The 18,523-nt window shown below is 38.9% G+C and overlaps 1 protein-coding gene across 18 annotated transcripts in view; it reads right to left on the reverse strand.

The window, feature by feature from the left end:
• RYR2 (ryanodine receptor 2) overlaps positions 1 to 18,523 on the reverse strand; it is a 248,421-nt gene that overhangs the window by 175,332 nt on the left and 54,566 nt on the right. For 12 of the 18 annotated variants that reach the window (XM_082214931.1, XM_082214933.1, XM_082214929.1 and 9 more), the window contains exons 3-6: positions 16,198 to 16,302; positions 11,132 to 11,152; positions 5,832 to 5,846; positions 763 to 837 (exon numbers count right to left, since the gene is read on the reverse strand). In XM_082214931.1, the coding sequence (XP_082071057.1) occupies positions 763 to 837; positions 5,832 to 5,846; positions 11,132 to 11,152; positions 16,198 to 16,302 (216 nt within the window). The remainder of the gene's footprint in view (positions 1 to 762; positions 838 to 5,831; positions 5,847 to 11,131; positions 11,153 to 16,197; positions 16,303 to 18,523) is intronic. The other 6 variants (XM_082214932.1, XM_082214930.1, XM_082214941.1 and 3 more) reach the window with 2 other exon arrangements.

An 18,523-nucleotide genomic window follows, 5' to 3' on the forward strand; every position in this document is an offset into this window, starting at 1 on the left:
AAATGTTCCGTCTGCACAAGCACATTAGCTTGCCAAATAAAATTATCCCCCCCATCCCGTTCCCTCACCCCAGAGTTAATTTTGGGAGCACACCAAGGGAACAACCCCATTGCAAAACTGGAAGACCTTGTGCATGGCTTCCATCGATAGGGTTCGTATTTGTATTTGTTATTTTTATTTACCAAAAATAAATGAATGTATACCACTATTTCATTAAAAAATATTCACGTGGTTTACAACAATGAAACTATTATTGAAAGTGAATTGGTAACAACTGTGATAATCTCTTGGATGCATTTCTTCAGGATTTCATTTGTGCAGGTTGTTACTGACTTATTTAAAATATTTATCAATAGCCTACAGTCACATATCTCTACGTGATTTACAACAAAATAAAATACAGGATCTGTATCATACATAAAATAGTTGACTATCAAAAAGTGACGTGATAAAAAACCCCAGCATTCACAGGATGCTTGTTGAAATGAAAATATCTTCACAGCATGTTGAAATTCATACAACGTTGATATCTGCCTCACTTCCTCTGGGAATGTATTCCATAATGCAGGGGGCATAATATCCAACACAGATGACTGCACTGGAACGGAATAGCCACAGAATTCCCTGCTACCACATAGCAGGGAATTATACATACAGAGTATAATCTCTATGACAATTACATATAGTTTTCCCCATCAACCATCAACTGCAGCCCTCTAATTTTGATGCCTTAAAAGAAGACGTTAACATCAGCATACATACCATACCACTGTATGAATGGCGCAGCAATATTGCATGTCCATAGAGGAGCGTTCGATGGCCACCACCTTGAGCAGTCTGCATGAATAAGAGGGATTCATTAGCATGTTGGCAGGAAATTGTTCTTTTCTATTATAAGGAAATCTTGATTCGACCATTGCCCCTATTGTGGGGGGTCAAAATAGGTGTGTGTGTGTGTGTGTGTGTGTTAGGAACACACAAACATAGGATGTTGCCTTATACCAAATCATAGCATTGGTCTGTGTAGCTGAATATTCCCTACACTGATTGGCAGCTCCCAGGGTTTCAGACAGAGGTCATTCTCAGCCACACCTGGAGACACTAAGTGTTGAAGCTGGGGTCTTCTGCATGCAGAACACATGCTCTACAACTTACAGCAAATGACTTGTAAAAAAATAGATTTATCAAGCATTCAATATAAATTTTCTTAAATTTAGTTTGTAAGATAGATGATAGATGATAGATAGATAGATAGATAGATGATAGATAGATAGATAGATAGATAGATAGATAGATAGATAGATAGACAGATAGATAGACAGATAGACAGACAGACAGACAGACAGACAGACAGAGATAGGGGTTTGTGTGGGTGTGTGACAGTATTGGCTCCATCTATTAAGATGTAAATACAATTGCCAGAAAATAACATACAACAGCAAAGCCTGTTAGGCAAGAGACTTCCTTGCCAGTCTGTGTTCTTACTAAATTGTAGCACAACCATTCCACCCTTCTGGTAGGCTAGAATATGTAACAATTCTTGATGCACGATGGGCTTCTGAAGCAGCTGCTCTTCCATGACCTGGGCAGTGTTCCACTACGCTATTCCATTACCATTTGTGCAACCGGAATGCCTATGCAGTCCACTGGACTGTAGTTCATTGTGTTGAAAGCCAAGAGTCAAACACCTATTTTTCATTTCCCCTACCCTCAGGTTTTGTATTGCGCATAGCCAGTGCTTTTTTTCTTACAAACGTTTAGGGCTACTCTAATTTTCCTACTCATATTGAAATACTTCCCCTCAATGAGGCCAAACTTAGATTCACGAAATGTTTAGGGGTATGTTCACCCCTGCGTCCCCCCCAGAAAAAAAGCACTGGGCATGGCACAATAACACACCCACGTTTGTGTGCTGCCCTAGTCACATTTAGGAGAGCGCAAGTAACTTTTTAAAAAAAACTTATGGGAACCTCATTTCAGCAATATTTTATGATCTCTGCAATAAGCCCACAAAGGCAATGTACTTTTACAATGAAATGGCCTAGCCTTGGAATTTGCTGAACATCTCTTACCTAACATAGAAAAAAAAAATTCCAGAATCCTATCAGTGCATGGCATAGAATGTCTACCCCATACATATACCTATACAGTATAAACAAACACACAACCATCTCAAGTAAAATAATTCAACACGGGGGGCAATAATTTAAAGCAATTTTGCGCTGGGCATCAGGATTCAGGATACCTTAAAAGTTGGTGATAAACAGACTTGTTCTCTCTGCTAAGATAACATTTAATAGGAGATGGAACTCTCAACAGTGGGTGGCAGACAGTGTAAAAGCTAGGATGTATATGGAATCTGTCACCATCAACTATACATGCAAAACCAGGTGAGGGGAGAGGAAGAAGGGGGAATTGCTTTATAACTGTAGCTCATGCAAGCAAAATAAAGGCAAGGGAAGCCTTGAATAAATCATCTAAATGAGATGCCTGCATACATTTCATTAATAAGGGGATATTTTATAGCCTCTATTCCAGAGACTGAATTCATTGATAATCATCTCACAATCATTTATGGCAACACAATGATAAATGCTCCTGATTTTAAAGCTATTGATTTGCTGGCGAATGACTGAACATATAGCTAGAAGCATACTGAAGATGATAAATCAGGTATCTTGATTAACATATTCAACACAAAATATATGGTCTACTTTCCCAGCAACAGATAGCTTAGCATATATGCATTTTTTTTAAACAAAACCCAGCAATTCCTCAATAAATTGGTAATACATTCCTGCATTGATACTGACAGTGTAGCCTTGAATATAAAATATAAATATTTATCTTTGCTGCTGAGACAGCATTTCTATCACCAACTGCTCTTTTCCATCACTTGCAAAAAATAAAAAAGTACAGTATTGGGCTTAATGGGGAGTGGGAATCATGCGAGCAGTTGTAAAACATACAATGGAAGGTTTATAAAACATGTGATTTTAAAAGAACCTTCATCCACTTTCTTTCCTGCATTAACTATATTCGCTCTTGAACAGAGATTGCAGAAGGGACCCTCAAAGGCACTTAGTGTCTGCCTCCCATATCACCTTCATGATGTCACTTCTCTTGCTGACTTCAAATCCTTCTTCAAAACAAACCCTTTTCATGAAGCCATTGGAACAACTTCCTTGTCCCCATGCCCTCCAGCAACTAAGCCTAAATACATATAGCTGAAAAAAACAATATAGTATTCCCTTGCCTTCATTTACTTCCCCTTGCTATGATGTCTCCCCTATATCTGTTATCTAGATAGTAAGACCCTCAGGGTACAGACTTGCTCTTCATTCTTTTTCAAGCAGCATGTACATGGAGGGCACTATGCAAGTAACAAACTGTTTACCTATTCATTTAGTGCCATTCATGTGTATGGTACAAGAGACAGGTCCATAACAAAAACAACACCTGGAGGTGAAATATCCAGAGAGGCTGGACTGAGAGAAAAATCATGAAATGTTTCAAAGGTATTATTAGTCAGTGCTGATTTTGTCCTACAAAGCTTGATATAATCTGAGCACCCATATTACCAGGACTAACACTCTGAACAGAATTTTTCATGTCTGATAAGATTCTGTGGAGAAGCCTTGGTCAAAGTCTCCTTCATAATGCACTAAATCAGGTCTAGTTAACTTTCCTCGGCCCAAGCACCACAATGAGTTGACCACCACTCCATAATCTGCATGTCAGCAGAAGGCATGGCCAATACACTCCATTCACATGCACGCGCACACATTCAACACACACACACAGGCAGGCAGGCAGGCACGCACACACACTCAACGGGAAGAGATAAACAAGCGTGTATGTGTGTGCATGCACACACACAATCGATAGGTAGAGAGGGAATGGGTCCTCTACACTGCACTACACTGAGCTACAAAGAGGGCTGACTAGATGACGAGGAGTGGTGGGAGGTACCAGCTGGGGAACCCCCAAGGGAACCCCCAAAACAGAAAGGCTCAGAGCCCAAGGACTGGTGGTGGGACACCAAGGAGAAGTCAGGGGGAGAATGTAGGGAGGAATGGTTGGGTGCTGAAGAAGCAACAGGCTTTAGTGAGCAAGGAGAGCCTGTGACAGGGAGCAGCTCAGACTCAGAGGCTGAAGAATATGAGAGGGGCAAGAGGCTAGAGGCGAATCCCAGGAGTCTGCCCTCCTCCTGTGACAAGCTCGCCTCCCCACTTGACTCCAAGGACATGCAGGGTGATGCATAGGGAGAAACAGAGATTACAGGTGCCCGATATAGTTTGAGGCTGTGTGGGAAAGAGACCTACAGGTAGCAGAATGCAGGGACCATCAGTCCTGACGGGAAGTATTGCTGAGCTGTATGCCATCTTCTTGAAATAAAGAATCAACTGCACTGCCAAACTCTGCGTCCTGTGTGCTGACCTGCATCTGACAGGTATTCACTTCCAGAAGTAGCATCACAGGGAACATGCCAATTTTGGATACATTTGTATTTAATTTGCCTAAATTGCATATTGGCTACAAATTAATCTTCATCTTAGAAACCAGTCGCAAACAGAACACTCCCTCTGGCTGCATCACTGCTGCATAGTGGAACAAAGAGGGCAAAACACCAGAGGTGCAAATGTGCCCTCCACCAGGATGCTGGCACTGAACTGGCCTCACAACTGCCTCACCCCTCACTCTCAGTACACAGCAGAACACAGCCAGAGGGGTCTGGTGAACAGCACAGCCCCACCACACTGTCAGCTACTGTTAGATATGTGCTGAATTGCCACCAAGGTAGAATCTAGACACATATAAAAACTGTTCTGAAAATGCTTTGTTTTAAAAGCCTTTTTAAAAATACATTGAATTTTCCATAAGGCTCACCATTGCCATCTAGTGTCACCTTGTATATTGCACTTAAAACACACTTAAAATGTTTTATTTGCAGCTGTATAGCTGAGTCCCAAGAATGCCCTGTCTCAAACCTACGCAAACTGACTGTTGGAAGTGCAATGATTTTAAGGACATTATACAAAAAAAAAAATGCTGCTTATACAGCAAAATAAATGCATTAAACAAATAATGATTAAACATTAAACAAATAAACTTAACTGACAACACTGCACTTCTAATAGCTGGATGGAATTTAGAAAAGAGCACTCCAGGCAATCATCTCAGACGTAGCAAAAATGAAGTTCATCCTCCAAGATCCAATCAACATCTCACACAACACAGTAACAGATAGCAGTTTAATAAACCCTGTTAAAAACTAGACAACTTACATGGTTTACCGCATATTGAAAAGGCAAATCCTCAGATATTTTGGTGAAAAAAATAAACCACTAAAAGGCATGAATACTGAAGCTTAACAACAGAATGAGGAAAGTTATGACAAAGTTGAGGGACAGAAAAAAATCCCGAAAACTTTTGTAAAGTATCCAGTGGCATTTGGTACAGTTTAGTACCTCGAATGCATTGCATAATTTTATAGACATTATAGCCAGGTTCCCTGTATTTGAGCTAAATTTCATAATTTTACCATAATATGAATAATTATTAAATCTGATCCTTAGCCACTATATAAACATGTCTGGCCAGGAAGAACAGTATAAATCTTCTTACAAATTTCCTTTGTGAATGCTGGGTGTTCGGTATGTTATAGAAAGGCTATTTAACCAATTGGCTTTTTACAACTGTCTGGTTAATATTTTTTTTTTAATTGACTATTTAATTGACTTTTACTGTGATACAGAGTTTTGTATCTCTTCTGAACTGTTCTTGGTCGAGAAGAGATAAATTAATTAAACAACAGTTTTCAAGCTTACCTTCATCATAAATTTCTGGAGTACCATGAGGAAGAGGGAAAAGAGGAAAAACATTAAATATTATTGCTCATCAGCACTTCTGCAATAGGTTATTTTTTTCTCATTCTAAAAACAACTTTGGAAAGTAGCATTTCTAGCACTATACTGAGTACTAGGGAAAAATATTGACTTTTCAAATTTACCTGGACAGGAATGTCTTCCACAGTATCAAAGATATTAAAATCACACATACATACAATGATTAATATCATGGAAAGACAAATGCACAAAAATGCAGTGATCCAGAACACTAGTAGTTGGTCTGAACAGATTGTAAATATGCAAAAACAAAAGTAAGGAGATTTTAAAACGAATCACTAATAACTCATGCACAACAATTCCAAAAAAATTTATCAGTGCACACATGCAGCTCTCCAGTGGAGTTGTGTGTATCCTGAAAAATCTATTTTTTATCTAGATTTTAAATATCACTGTATCAGAACATGTAAAATATTCTAAATTATTTGCAAAAATTCCATAACTGATTTCTGTGAGTTATCATAGGAACCAGTGCATAAAATTATTTTAAAGTGGTGCCCCGCAAGACGAATGCCTCGCAAGATGAAAAACTCGCTAGACGAAAGGGTTTTTCGGTTTTGCGTTGCTTCGCTAGACGAATTTCCCTATGGGCTTGCTTCGCAAGACGAAAACGTCTTGCGCTTTTTTCTTAAAGCCGCTTGAAGAGGCACAGTTGCGACGGACCTTGCTTCGCAAGACGAAAAACATCGCAAGACGAAAAGACTCGCGGAACGAATTATTTTCGTTTTGCGAGGCACCACTGTATTTCAGAAGGTTTGTAAATATTCCTCGGTGCTCATGGCTGCCACAAAACAGCAAACACAAGTCAGTGGACCTATTTTATTTTATAATTCATTGGTAATGTAATGATTGTGACACTCAATGGCCTGCCAAATTGCTTCCTATGATCAATGGGATATAATCATAAAATGAAAGAGGTGACCATCAAACTTATTTTGTTGCTTATCTAATACTTCTGGTGCCAACAAAATAACACAGATAAAAATGTGCACTTACCCGTGAGGTTTGGATCTATCCTTTCCACAGGGCATGATCCAGCAGATGGCGCAAACTCAGCTGAGTCCTGCAGGCAGGACATCCAAAGCTGACTCACACCTTTTCCTTAACTAGGATAGGTTCCAAGCACTTGCCAGTATCCTCAGGTAGGAAGACAACTGGGAAATTGGGAGTATGAACCTCCCACTAGACCAGAGGTTCTTGATAATAAACTTTTGAAGTCCTGCCTACGGCATCCATCTGATAAGCCACTTTTACTCTGTTGAACCATACACCTGGGGAGAGGATACGATAACTATTTTTGTATATGAAAGAATGTGACATGCTTAAAATAAGGAGGGAGGGGGTTCACCAAATACTGTAAATTATGCTAATTCATTATAAGGGGCCCAGAAACTTCAGCTGATAGGGAATGTGGCCAGTTCTGTGCTTGTGGGGCCAGGCAGTCTAGGCACATTGCAAGCATTCTGCACTGAAGAGTTTAGATTTGATATCCCGCTTTATCACTACCCGAAGGAGTCTCAAAGTGGCTAACATTCTCCTTTCCCTTCCTCCCCCTCAACCAACACTCTGTGGGGTGAGTGGGGCTGAGAGACTTCAGAGAAGTGTTACTAGACCAAGGTCACCCAGCAGCTGCATGTGGAGGAGCAGAGACGCAAACCCGGTTCCCCAGATTACAAATCTACTGCTCTTAACCACTACACCACTACCAGTGTGGCTACCAGTGTGTCTCCAAGCCCAATTCAAAGTGCCAATCTTGGCCTTTAAAGTCTTTAAATTGTTTGGGGGCATGGTTATTTGAAGGACCACTTGCACCTGTATGAACCTGCCTGTGTCTTGATATCTGCATCAGAGGCCCTACCTGCTGACCCCACATCCCTGAGATTAGGATTCTCATGCCTAGACTGAGCTAGGCATGCACTAGGCATAAGGCCTTTTCAGTAGTGACCCACAGTCTGTGGAACTCCCTCCCAAAGGATTTACACTTGGCCCCTTCATTTTTGATATTCATAGAGGATTCTTAAAAATAAAAAAATCTCTAGTTCAAGTGCTTTTAATTATTTTTACTATTTATTAAATTTGTAACCCAAAGGACTTAGAACTCCCTAAGGAGTCCAGGGCAGCTATCAACTGAAAAAGCAATATAATTTAAAAATACATTTTACACAGCCACATACGCACATAACTTTTAATTTCAAGGTTGATTGGAACAGTATCTTTCAGCCATCAAGTTCCTGGACAAACAGGTATGTTTTAAAATTCCTTCTTTAAGTTAATAATGAGGGAGGTGGAGACAGAATGAACATTTGTGGGACCCCCACAGCCCAAAAGCTAAAGGACCAAGTAAAACTTTCCTAGTAATACTTTCTGGTAATTATCCTGCTGATAAGAATAAAGTCATCATAATACAGCACCTCCAACTCAACCCCCCAGAGTTGTTCCAGAAGGATACCACAGTATGGTGTCAAAAGCCATTGGGAGTTCAAGGAGAACCAACATAGTCAGACTATGCCTGTTTCTCTCCCTTGATCAAAGTTATCAGGGCTTTTTCACTACTAAAACCTAGCCTGAAACAAGTCTAGATTAAGGTTACCAGATTTTTTCAATGAATCCGGGGACACTTTTCAACTTCGGTTGAAGGGCATGGATTTTGTCAGGGGACTGATCTGTAAATCCGGGGACTGTCCCTGGGAAATGGGGACATCTGGTAACCTTAGTCTAGATAGGCTGCTTCCTACGGCACACCTGCAGCTGATTAACTACCACTGTCTTGATTACCTTGTGCAAAAAGGGAATAACAGAGATTGGACTGTTATTTTCTAAAAATTTCTGGACCCAGGGAAGACATATTTAAGAGTGGCTGCATCTCTTTCAAAGCAGCTAGTGTAACTTTCCTTATGTAGCGAAGCATTAACCATTCCCTGCACCCATATAGTCAATCCCTTCGTCCTAGATTTTATCAGCCATGAAGGGCACAGATCTAAAGGACACAAATTAGCCTCACTGCTACAAAGGCCGTGTCCATATCCACAGGCTGCAACAAGGTGAACTTATTCCACAGGCCATTACTAGATGATGCTTCAGGAACCTCTAACAGACCTGAACTAATTGTAGCATAAAGTTTGACACAACTGCCATTGGACCTGCCACAAGGAAAAGAATCCGTTTTTTCTCCACTCCCCCAGCCAGTTCTGTCACAGGTGAACTAAACTAAATGACACCTACATACATCAACACAAGGCCTGCTCCAGGAACAAAATGAAGGAACTTGGAAAATCCATTAAACTACTCAAAGAATCACACGCTCCATAACAACTCCAGAAAAATATGGAATACGACTTATGTAGATGCTTTCATATGTTTTACATCTCCCACCTTCCTGTAGTAAAGCCTAACAATACATGTGGCCACCTTATGTTATGGATGCTACAGCTGGCAGAAGGCACTGTTTTGTTACACTGCTTGCTCCCTTGATAACCAGATGAGACGTAAACAGCACAAAACACTGGTTGGGAGGCCTGCATATGTATTTTGTTCTACACTTGGCACTCTCTCATTTGGACCTGCCAATGCTAAAGTTTTAGCAAGATTATTAAGGGCAGTCATCCTAAATTAGATGCAAATATGAAATGAGAAATGTTAGGTAGGGATAAGAGGGTGCAGAGACAGTATGTAATTTGTTCTTTTAATTCTATATGTTTACAGTATCTAGAAAACACAGTTTTTCATTTCAATATTGTTGAACAATATAACTGTAGACTGCTCAGATCTCAAGCATATGGAAACATTTCAAAGAAATACCTATCATTGTGTTAATTTAATATTCACTGAATTAATGTACACAATAGTCATAAAATACAATATTAGAAATCAGAATATAGTCCTTTTCCAAAGAGAAGTTAATACCATTAAGAAGTATTTGGGTTCTGTCTAACTTAGTCCCATTGAGAGCAGACCCATTTAAATTGATGAACCTAAGTTAGTCTTGTCTATTATCATCAGCGGGTCTATTTTTATTAGGCCTAGCACTGGATACAACCCTAGGTTTCTAAATGAAAAGGAATTCAGCTGGGTATATAAGAGCCCGATACTTCTGCTACCTAATTTACACTGTGTAGTAAACAAGTTTTCTGGGTTGGATTACAGTGTGATCCTTATTTTGCTAGTCCATGACTTAGGACAGTTTAATTTTTAGTTACTCAAGTTTCTGAAAAGGGATACAAATATTTGGGGGGACATTTTTACCATATGGCTGGCAAAGCCACAGCTAAGGTGTTGAAATGTGTGAAATATAGTATAGTTCTTTCTTGAATTCTTGTAAAATCATATTATACTAATGCATTTACTTTTAAAATATGGGTTTATAACTCATTATAGAGAAGACAACGAAAGTAATTTGAGGGAAGAAACTAAAGACACAGCAACCCACACAATTAGCAAATAAAAATTAGAATCATGTAAACATGCAAACATAGACATTTCGAAAGTAGATACCTCTGGAATAATGCAAATAGACTTTGAGTGCCAACATCTCACTATACAAAATAAAGTTAGACATGCTCAAGAGATTCTATACAAAGAAAATACATTACTTGCATGCCTAGATTTCTACATACAAATACGATATTAACACACACAAATGGAAGACATGTTGTCAAAGGTTTCCAATCCCAATAGCTCGCAGAAATTCATTACATATCAATGCACAGATTTAATTCAGAATTAGAAGAATAAAATGAGATTCGGCAAGATATATGTAGTGATTTGTTTTCTATAAATTCTCTGACATCTGTTCATTACCTTGAGAAGCTTAATACACACTATTTTATTAATAAAATATATCAGTTATATACACAGAGGAAAAATTATGGTATTCACATGCATTATTCACTTAAGACATGTTCAGACAAATGTCACAAATAATGACAGATTTAAAGGACATACATTTACAGGATGAAATTGCAAGGCTCAAAACGACAAGGGAGAATCCCTTTTAAAAAAATTAAAAGGATGAATTAGAATGTATTTTATTAGTCGTATTTTAAGAAGTTTGGGAACTATTTCAAGAACTCAACAGTCCCAGCTATCATTATTTAAGAAGTTTAAAAAAAATGTTTTGAGCTAAGCAAATTAGTGTTGTGGTACAGACAGAATACAAAAAACAGACAATTTAGACTCTGTGATAGACAAAGGATTATTTTGGGTCAAGAGAGTCAAGCACATACCCATTTTTCCACATCAACTAGCTGTAAGGAGAAAAAACAAAACAAAACAAAAATGAGTTCCTTGCGAAATATGGTATTTTGCAATTTAGTACTCACATTTTGATAGAAATACGATTAATAAGAATAAGGGCATGGTTTCCAAACCCATTTCTCACAAATGCTTGTGGGGGGAATTAAACATTGCACTGAGATGATCATTCTGTCAGGGCAAATATTTTGACTTGCCAAGCAGGATGATCACCCTTCCTCCTCTACACTCTGTTCCGGAGGGTTCTTCCAATACCTCCAAAGCCAGGTTGAGGGCAGGAAAGGGGGCAAAGCCCCAGTGAAGAAGCAGAAGTCCTTCCACTCACAGGCCTCATTAGTTTAATCCTGCCCAACATACATGCCAGAATACATATATTATTTGTACTGAAATTAAATGCATGTTCTTTTTCATTCTTTTATTTTAATAATTTACATGCTGATTAATATAACAAAATCTCTAAGCGCTTCCTACAAATCACAAGCAAAAAATCACAAGCAAAAAAGTCAGGACATGATTTCAAAATTCAATAAAAATCCAGCAAAACATTAAGCAAACATTTTTGCATCACTATCATCACTAAGCAGACTGGTTTGGTCAGTAATTGGTAACACAGTATAAACATAATATCAGTCCAGGCTGTGTCTTGTTGCGTTGTTGTTGTTATTGTTATTGTTATTGTTGTTGTTGTTGTTGTTGTTAAGTTTTAGTCAGAACTCTTTCTGCAAAAGTTGGATCCACTTAGGGTTCAGATTTCATTATTAGCTGCAATCATTAGCTGCCACTCCATTGCAGTTCTGCAAATCTGTTTCAGCAGTAAGAAATATCTTCTAAACTGTACACACTAAACTGAACTCAAAATTCCTATTTTAAAAAAATTAGCGGTACTTAAAGTACTTTCGCCCACACATGTGCCCAATTTTTCTTCTCACAATAAAGTCCGCATTCAAGAGGCCAAAGGAAATCCACACAGAAATGAGACTCTGAATGTAGTTTTGGCAGTATACAGCACGAGCAGTGATATTTTTCAACCTGAGGACTGCATTCCCTCATGAGGGGGCTGAATCATCAGTGGTGGATGGGGCCAGACGCAAATGAGCACAGAGCAACAGTAGGCTACTTTCCAGCCAGGCAAAAGTCAAAAGGTTTCTAAACACACCCCTCAATTCTTTATTCAGACAAGCACTGTATCATTACAGATACAGATACCACGATATACAAATGCCTCAACGTTCAATGCAATAATCAGGGCATTTATCTAAACTGCCCTGAGAGAACAATTATATTTCGGCTTTGCAATCATTTTTGCATGGCTTCTGTAGTGATCTTGCTCTCAAAGGGCTGCTCTAGCCTCCAACAGGTAATGCTCAGGACACTTTCACAGCAGTTTAATTTTGACAAGGAGGCACAAAAAAGTAGCATTCCAGATCCCAGCAGTGCATATGCCCTAGAAGCTGCATCCTAAAATAGTCTTCCCATAGTCCATAACACTGCTGGGATGATAGCTACACAGGGGGCAGGGTGTACCTGCCTTTTCCAAGGATGCTTGGGTACAGGTGTCACCCCTTCCCCATTAAGAAACTTCATGGCACAATAATGGCAACAACAAAATTGTACTTCACAGAACTTGTTTTTCCCCCCTAGAGTAAATATTTCATGTGTATACATATCAGGCTTATATATTTTCACTTTTTTATTCATTTCCTATGAGCTATTACAGATGCAATCTCAGGTGTAAAACCAAGTCTGGCAGCAAATTTTATATTGCAACTGAAAGATGTAGATCTGTTTACATAGCCTAAGGTTTTATTTTCTGTAATAGAGGCATGAAATTTATCTTTCCATTTATAATCAAAGTTCAGATCCAGCCATATTAAGATAGAGCCTATATTTTGCTTACAAAATTGCTTTATCCTAAAAACTCAGAAAGCTGCACATACTTTTTCAGCATCATATCCCACATACGAGGCACAGAAAAAGTTCTTGTCACCCTACAGCTTATTTTCCAAAACTTTAAGCATCATATATTATTTCCTTTGTTCAGTTCCTTCCATTATAACTCTTCCTCTCCTGAAAAACTGGCACTTCTTACAGGATAGTGGCTGAACCACAAAAAACAAAGGTGGGGATTGAGGAAACAAGACAAGGGACAATACTCCGTGTACTAATAAACCCTAAAAATGGGGTGGGTGAAGAGGAGACAAAGCTTCCAGCAGGAAATTGGACAAGGACATGGTTTCTTGCTTACTCTAATTAATAGTATTCTTTATGATAGATTTGAAAAGGAAAGTGTCTTCGTGGATTGTGCACATAAGCCATTTGCATTTTATCCTTTATATTAACTGAATAATGCTTCTACAGATGTGAGCAGTGTATTTTAGTACTTTATGTCAGCTTTGATCTAAACAAGGCCAGACGGTTGGATATACAAGCAACATGCTAAGGACAAGATTCTGGAACAAATCACAGAAGAACAGATTTATATAATTAAGTATGACAGGGTTTATGGCCAATCCATCATACAAATCTTTTCTGATTACATTTTGGTTATAAGATATTAAACAGAAACTATTTAGACTCCAAAATATTAGTTTAAAGAAAGATGAGATGATGCAGTTGCTGTCATGTGGTAGTTCACATGAGACAGAACAAGCGCAGGACTTTAAAGAGGTAACATTCCTATTTGCTTCTGCTGCAGCTGAGGAAATCCATCTTTTATCACAATTAGTACTAGAACACAGGGACGAGCTCTGAGCATGCTACACAAAGACACCCAAGACACTGTAGTAACCAGGACATCATAGTAAAAACAAACTGACAACTTGCTTTTCTATAACTGCATCTCAAAATCTGCAATTATATTTTTTCTTTAAAAAAACAACAACAATGAACAAATAAGCCACCAATGGTAAAATAACAAAATCTTCCTGAAATATTTGAATCCCCTCCCCCAAACATGTGCTGCCTGCAAATGGAGTAGCAATGTGGGGAGGTCATATTTAATTAGCCCCATAGCAAAGTGCCTAGTGAAACTAGACACATATTCTCATCCTGTAATAGGCTCTCTGACTTTCACCATGAAGTCCTCCAAGCATCAGAATCTTAGCTCTTTCATACTTTTATTAATTTTCCTGGAGGGATTTTATTTTATTTTTTTGAGGCACTTGTGATCTTTGTTCTCAATCCAGCTTTTAAATCAGTTTTAACAGATACCGAGTTATTATAATTAGGGATATCACTGAAGTTTGCCATGTGCAGTCCTAAAAGTTGGGCACTCCTATTGGCAGTGGGAGGGAGAAACATTCAAAACAGGATCCTCAAATATGTAAGCACCCTTCTTCAAATAACTACAAGAAGATTCTAGAATGGCACAGTTCATATCAAGCACGTCCTTTTACCTTTGTCTTGTAAGCTGGTTTTGTACATACACACACCTCTCTCTCTTCCATTCATGCAAACAAGAAGCATTATTAGGGTTTAGCGGCACATTCTAGCCAAGCACAAACACTCAAGGGGTATGTGAAGAAGGTATTGGAGCAAGTATGACCTGAGCAAAGTCCCAAGGGTCAGATAGACAGCATTTGCACCCCAGAACTGTGGTTCTCCACCACTAAGAGAAGGCAAATTCAGGCAAACAAAGTAGCACCCTGGACAGCTCAAGGTTATTATCAGACTAGGAGGCTAGAACAGCTTTGAAATCCCCATGACACAGAGCTCCACAAGACCCATAGCTGACTGTGAAGCTTTGGGTCAGCTGTTCACCAAAGCTTTGCCCACACAGTTTGATTTAATTGATTTCAAGGCAAGTAAGGAACATTGACAACAAGTTAGATTTTATTTATAAAGGATCTAACCAATTCTACCTATTTGAACTATGAACTGTTCCTATAGGCACATACAGTGGTATCTCGGGTTAAGAACGTACGGTAATTCATTCTGGAGGTCTTTTCTTAACCTGAAACTGTTCGTAACCTGAAGCACTACTTTAGCTAATGGGGCCTCCTGCTGCGGCTGCGCTGCTGCATGATTTCTGTTCTCATCCTGAAGCAAGGTTCTTAAGCCGAGGTAATATTTCTGGATTAGCGGAGTCTGTAACCTGAAGCGTCTGTAACCTGAAGCATTTGTAACCCAAGGTACCACTGTATTTCCTTCCTACTGCTTTTAATCTTACCTAGCATCCCCTAATTGGTTTTCTTTTATGGCCACGTTCAATAAAGTGCTTATTTATTTATTGGGGACTCCTGAACAATGTTACCAGGAATTCAAGGTAGTTGTGACACTGCAAGAACTGAACTGCAGAAATTAATCAGACATCTGTACAAGAGGGTAAGTTTGAATAATACAATTCTTGTTGCAGAAGCAGGTTATTTCTTCTTGAAACCGAAGAAGATGAAATAGAAAGGAAGAAAGGCAAAAGCAGAAATCTATCAAGCACCAGCTAGCTTTATTATTGTGAAAGAATATATGTAAAACATCATTTAAAAAGTAGTTTAATACCATCATTATGCGGTACAGGAAAATCAGACTATATTTTGTAGAATACACTAATGTGTATTTTTTTTAAAAAAAATTAAAGTTATATCTACTTCTAGATACAAACACCATATTGATTATATAACATATATAAAATACAAAATGAGAAGACTAAAGATCAATATTCATTAGAAACTGATAAATACATGATTAAAACTAGACATAAAGCACTCAAATTATATAAGCATATGCCTATCTGGTTTCCAAGACTGATATATACTCCATATTTTGTAATGGTCATGTGGAAAGTATTATGAAAACAAAATATTCATACATTTTTCTGGTTTGCAAGGATAATGACACCTGGGGAAAACATTTTCATGTTTGGTTTTAAGTTTTCCATGGCTTTTGGTCATTCAAGTTTTCTGAGAATGTAAACTTCAATAAAATAAGGAGTGTAATAGGATTCCAAAAGCTGAGGTGTTAATAAAAAGCATCAAGGATAAGACACTTAATAGAATCCAAAAGCAATTACAAATTAATTAAAGGCGAAGACATTGCTGCTCACCCCTTCTGCTTTCTCCTCGGTGTTGGCCAGCATTTCCTGGAGGGCTCGCACGGACAAGGACTGTTCCAGCACAAAAGTGCAGATGGAGAGATCCGGAGGAACATTCTAGTTGAAAAAACATGATGAAGACAGCGTTCAGCGAAGCACTGCTTATTATTTAGTTGTTGACAGATCATTCCTTACTTACAGGGCAATCCTAAGTGTGTTAACAGAAAAATAATTTCCTCTAAATTCAATGAGACTTACCCTCTAGAGTCTAGTAAATGTGTTTAGGATTGCAGCCTTAATTAACCCAAAGAGCCATCTGAAGAAAGGCAGGGAGAGCACATGAAAACTAATTTACTCAAATAAGCTATTCTAGGAAATTCACATTAATTAAGTGAATCTGGGTAAAGATGGGATGGTGGCGACCTTACTAGTAGGAATGTATGTATACATGTAGAAAAAAGAGCCCCTACCAAGTAGTAAAGAAACCAGCCACCAGAACTTTGCTATTCAAGAGAGTAACAGATTGTCAGTCACAATCAGGATTATACTGTAACATTATTTGAGATAAAATTCTATGGGCAGGAGAAGTCGTGACTGCATTTGACAGCAGAGTTGCAAAGTAAAATATAATGATTTTCAGTTTACAGCAGTGCCCCCACTATTATTTGATGTCTAGCACTCACTGGCTATGTTTGGATATATGTTATACCATAGTTTATAATTACGGGAACAAGCTTTTGTGAGTCTCAGGTTTGCATGCTCTCTCTCCTCACCTCTTCTCGCACAGCCACGAGAAGAAACAGACAGCACCAGCTTATGAAGTGTTTCTGCCCCGGCTAACAAAGTGTCAAGGCAAGTTAAACAGCCAAATGAGTTTGGCATCAGGGCAAGAAGTCCAGGGTACACTGCTCTGCTCCTCCTTTCCTTGATCTAAACAAAACCCAAGCTTCCAATAAAGTAACTCAATAAACTACAAAAACAGTTACGCAGACAGAAAGTCAGAAGACACATGGGAGCTTTCCAGTGTATTGTGCAATCTGTCACATGTACAACTATCTGACTGCCAGGCAGAACTTGTGGTTGTGTCTTCAGTGCAATGAACTCTTGGATCTCCACAAACAATTTCATTTCCTTGAAGCCAAGGTGGCTGACTTGGAAAACCTGAGAGAGGAAGAGAGGTTTGTGGATGAGGTCTTCAGGGATGTTAGAGCTGTATCACACTCACAGGATGACAGCTCCAATGTGCATACACGAGGGGAATTTCCTGCCTAGCATGATGGTTGCAAGTGTTGCCCCTCATCTAGATAGCCTAGGAGATAGTGCTGCGGTGGGGTCAATAGTCACAGTGCACATTGACATTAATGACATGGGGTAATGTAGCTGTAGGTCCTGGGAGCAAAATGGCATCAACCTGAGTGAGAGGTCTCAAATAACTCAAGCGTGAAATTATGAAGGACAATAGGATCACATGCCTAATTGTGATAAGTGAAGATTATCGACATAGAATAAAGATATCAAGAGTGACAGCAGAGGAACTTATGCAGGACAAAGGGAACAAATCTTCTGTGGCATAAAAATCACAGAGGAATAAAGTAGAAGTGAATTCACTCACATTCACATTCACACACACACCTCTATATATATATATATATATATATATATATATATATATATATATATATGCTTTCGTAGATTTTCACGGGTACAGGAATGCAGGTTTTGGTGTCTTCGGGTGTCTTCCCGTGTAAGAGTCGGGGTGTCTGTGCGACTCTTACACGGGAAGACACCCGACTCTTACACGGGAAGACACCCGAAGACACCAAAACCTGCATTCCTGTACCCGTGAAAATCTACGAAAGCACACGGGAAGACACCCGAAGACACCAAAACCTGCATATATATATATATATATATATATATATATGCTTTCGTAGATTTTCACGGGTACAGGAATGCAGGTTTTGGTGTCTTCGGGTGTCTTCCCGTGTAAGAGTCGGGGTGTCTGTGCGACGTTTCGACGAGGTCTCACTCGTCATCTTCAGGCTGGTGCTTTCGGCTTCTTGTTACTTTCCAGTAACAAGAAGCCGAAAGCACCAGCCTGAAGATGACGAGTGAGACCTCGTCGAAACGTCGCACAGACACCCCGACTCTTACACGGGAAGACACCCGAAGACACCAAAACCTGCATATATATATATATATATATATATATCAATTTACAAGTCATATATAAGCATGATAAAACACATTTTCTGGCTAACATGCATCTGGCCATCAAACAGACACGTGTATAATGTATTACTGTGATTAAATAGATTAGTGAAGGAAGCAACTCTTA

Source organism: Podarcis vaucheri, assembly GCF_965113315.1.
Source record: "Podarcis vaucheri genome assembly, chromosome: 3".
In the NCBI taxonomy this organism is placed as follows: Eukaryota; Metazoa; Chordata; class Lepidosauria; order Squamata; family Lacertidae; genus Podarcis; species Podarcis vaucheri.